We start from the raw sequence: 4,173 nt of genomic DNA on the forward strand, positions 1-4,173 counted from the left end.
CTCGTCATATTTGGCAAACAGATGGACCTGAAGTCTGCTTGGAAACCCTTAAAATCACAACTATGCCTTGGAGACAAAAATAGAATTAAAACTCACCTCCCAAGTCAGTCAGAAGATAAGCAATCTGGTAGCCTGAGGATATGACAAATGGGTTTGGTTTTGTCTCTTTGTTTGTTTTTCCCCCTAAAACCAAAGAAGGAATTTGAAGGCAGTTTGTAAATATGAAGAAGGTAACTAACCTTTAGGATTGGCCGTCTGGAAAGGGAAGACATGGAGACTTTCCAACCTTAAGCTGCATCCTGCACCTACCCCATAGGGTAGCTCCTGTCACCTCTCACAGAGTATTTGACTGCCTTGCCTGTGAAATCTCTCGCACCGTGGGTAACTTCGGAATAGAAAGGATGCCGCTAGGAGGGAGTACAGCAGGCTCATCAGCCGCACATTCCCCCTTCCCTTTGCGCCCCGTTGGCGAGGGGAAACCTCGTGGTGAGACAAGACCCAGGGCCGAGCCGGGCGGCTCATCCCGCAGCGCCCGGCGCGGCGGGGCGGGGCCTTGCGCCGGCCCCATAAGAAGCGCGGCGCGGCGGCGGCGGCACCACTAGTGTTCCCCGGAGCGCCGTGGCAGGAGGATGCAGGCGGTGCCCGGGGCGCAGCCGGTCCGGCCGTTCAAGCTGAGGAAGAGTTTCGGTAGGGGCGGCCGGTGCACGGTGCGGGGCGGGCGGAGGTGGGGGATGCGCGCAATGCGTGCACGCGTAACGCTCTCCTCTCTCCCGCGCAGCCACCCGGCTGGAAGAAGTAGCAGGAATCCGGGCGAAGTTCCCAACAAAAATCCCGGTAAATCTCAGTTTTATTTTCGGAGGTCAATGCTGCTAGTTAGAGATAGCCGCTGGGAACCGTTCTGTGAAGTGCGGTGGAGGGCAAGGACCTGGATGGTCTGGGGTTTTCTAAGTATGACTCTAATTGACACAGGTAATAGTTGAGAGATACCATAAAGAGAAATACCTTCCTCTCTTGGACAAAACCAAGTTTCTTGTTCCCGAGGAGCTGACCATGACACAGTTCATAACCATCATAAGGTAGGTAGTGAGCGCCTGTGGGGCTGTGCTGCAGTTGAGGCTTGCTGCTGCTGTCTGAGCAGGTGTGTCTAGTGCTGAGCTGGAGCATCTTGCTTTCTTGGCTGATGAGGAGGATCAAGGTGCTGGCAATTGCTTCCCTCTCTTGCAAGTGTTTAAAGAAAATTAACAGATGCTTTCATAAGTGCCTTTGGGGAAAAGATGTGGTTTAACCTCTTCTGGATTCATAAAGTCTTCTGTCTTCCCCCTAACTGTAGTGAGTAAAGACTACATTGGACTCCTGCTCTGCTTTCTTCCTGCCTGATGAACTTGGCACACAGGCTCTGTGGTTCAGTTCTGCTCACAGCTGTTGCTGCTTTGCTCTCCTTCTGCACTATACTGAATTTGCTCAAGTTCAAAGCAACTCCTAGGTGTGAGTGGCATGAAATATGCTTTTAAATTATTCTTAGTAAAACACTACAGAGAAGAAGCCTCACAAAGTGTTAAGGGATGTTCTCTGACAAAGCATGAAAGCTATGTGCTTGCCAACACACTTTTTAAAGTACAGAAAAAATCTTTGTAGATAATAAGTTGTGTAAAAGGTGCTTTTGGCTCTTGGACAGCTTAGGTCCTGATCCTGCTATGTAATGTCTCTGGAAAGGACTCTTCTTTTGAAGGTAGACTCCATAATAAGTGTAACAGACCATGCTGGAATCCTTTACTTTAACTGTGCTGCAGAAGTTCTTGGTTTCTGCTCAACACTTTTCCCTGATAATTGGGAGCTCAAAGCCCAGGCTCAATAGCACTCATGGTCTAACAATGTAAGGCTTTCCTCAAAGCACAAGCCTTTCAGCTTCCAAACATAGTTAACTTCCTGCTGATGAAGACACTAAACCGCATGATGACTTTACATGCTTTTTTTTTTTTTTGCATGTAGTTCATGCAACTGCTCTGCCCAATATATTTCATGACTGAAATTGAAACCTTATTAAATCTGCTAATACTTAATCCTCTATTTCTCTTCCCTTCAATTAGAAGCAGGATGGCTTTAACAGCTACCCAAGCTTTCTACCTGCTGGTGAACAACAAAAGCCTAGCCAGTATGTCCTTGACAATGGCAGAAGTGTACAGGGACTACAAAGATGAAGATGGCTTTGTGTATATGACATATGCGTCCCAGGAGATGTTTGGATGCTTTTCACCCACTGCTCAAGGAAGAACTATGGAACGCTTTCAAAAAACTGAAGGTTGGGACCATGTGCCGCATTGAAGCGGTTTGCTATGAATCATGCCTGTGACATGAACCTTGGAGATGCTCCTTCCAATATGAGCTCTGCAGTGAGGAGTTATGACCCAAAAGCTGGCAGGACCAGCTAAAGGCAGAAATGGTGGCACACTTTTTCCCAGATCATAATTTGGATATATTTTTATATTTGAAGGCGCTATGGGTGTTCCTGGAACTGCACCTCCACTTTTTTTGCAATATCAATCTTTATGTAACTGATTTTTAAGGTGTCTTTAAAGCCTAAGTCTAACAGTGAAATAAAGAAGCTTTTAAGTATTGAGTTGAATGTTAGTTTCAATCTGGGGAAAAACTCTTCTAAAAGAGTAAAAGTCTGTGTAGGAGGAAGTCCTAGAATAGTTCTGGGAATTGGAGCTCAGTGCTCCTTAAATGAAACATTGCTTGCACAGCTACTCTAAATTCTTGAATGGAATACCAAAGCTTATGTTGGGTCACATAAGGGAGAAAAACATACCTATAAATGGTTCATCAAGCTAAGTATCCAAGGTGCAAGATTAGTACTGTACTAGTGCCAAAGCAGGCTTCAGTTACAGTGTTAAGCTTAAAACCTGAGGAAAAAACTACTATCAGCTGTTATGGAAAATGCTGAGTATCTGTGATATAGATAAGTACTTGTTTAAATAAGCAAAACTGACTGCTAGTCAGTAGAACCTAAATGCAGGTAGTATGATTTGAACTGTAGCTTAATCAAGTTTTCAAGAGTCAAGTTAGTTCTTACTACTGAAGTCTGCTAGTCTGGTTGCTGTAGATAGACTGTTGTATCCATCCCCTGCAAACACCTACCTGTTGTGCCCCAAAGGACTTCAGTGACCCTTCTTTCAAGGATGGACAGAGCTATGTCATGTACCTTGTGAGTGAGGTATACCAGTGTCTAGAAAATGTCAAAACTGCCATGTAGTGAGATGCTGATTCATCTTAACATAGAGGCTTTGTTCTTAAACATGTATTAAAGGAACACTTGACATGAGGCTTAGTCTGAAATAGCTCAAGCTATCTTTCCTGGTCCTCTCATATGTGAGGAATGTAATTGAAAGTTGAAATGCCCTAATCATGCATGATCAATTTAAAACACCAGGTCATGTAAAAATCTGTCACAGTGTGCAGTTAATTAATCAACCTCTGGCAGGCTCAGCTTAGGATTGGTTCAAATTGTTACAACATGATGCAATTTTTCTGTTCAGTACCAAACTGATTTGCAGAATGATTAATGTAGGAATTACTAGGCTACAAGGAAGTGTTGACAGTATTTAAGTTATGCATAAGGAAGGAATGTGTGTGTAAGCTTTTTGTGGTGGTTCTTTTTCACTAATAATCTCTTGAATTTAAACCTCTGAGCAGACCTGGATCCAAGCCGCTAAACCAGGGCTTTAGAGCAGTACCTGCCTTAGTGAAGGCAGTGTTTGCCAAGCTGTGTTTCACAAGCTGAGGAACAAAGAAATCATTGACCTGACCAACTTAATGGAAAGGCTAAGGCTATGTCAGTATAGGCTGTGAAAACATGTGTGCTTTGGGATCCCAGAATCAGTTGCTTGGATAGATTTCACTTATGCTTGTAATGGAAACAGTTTCCATTGCATAAATTGAGCTGAAGTAGTCATTTGTTACTAGCCCTCAGGGATGCAGGGACACCTGTTTGGCAGGAGCACCACAGAGCAATGTTGAACAGCTGTGGGAACCTTGGGGTGGGAGAGCGAGGGGAAGTCTTGCCATGTTCAAGCTCTTGTGCCATTCTGAGAGCTGGGCTAGTATTTTGCTTCACTGGCTCCACTGTCTTCCTGTCTTCTGTGATACTTGCTACATGAAGAGAAAAGCACTACA

The 4,173-nt window shown here is 44.6% G+C and overlaps 1 protein-coding gene across 1 annotated transcript; it reads left to right on the top strand.

Moving 5' to 3' along the window:
* The first annotated feature begins 580 nt into the window (after positions 1 to 580).
* Positions 581 to 2,613, top strand: MAP1LC3C (microtubule associated protein 1 light chain 3 gamma). The gene is made up of 4 exons (XM_065679065.1): positions 581 to 687; positions 779 to 834; positions 970 to 1,076; positions 2,088 to 2,613. Exons 1-4 carry the CDS (start codon positions 630 to 632, stop codon positions 2,320 to 2,322), a joined length of 456 nt encoding a protein of 151 aa, XP_065535137.1. The 5' UTR covers positions 581 to 629; the 3' UTR covers positions 2,323 to 2,613.
* Positions 2,614 to 4,173: the final 1,560 nt, after the last annotated feature.

The sequence above is a fragment of the Lathamus discolor genome, chromosome 5 (assembly GCF_037157495.1).
Source record: "Lathamus discolor isolate bLatDis1 chromosome 5, bLatDis1.hap1, whole genome shotgun sequence".
Classification (NCBI taxonomy): Eukaryota; Metazoa; Chordata; class Aves; order Psittaciformes; family Psittacidae; genus Lathamus; species Lathamus discolor.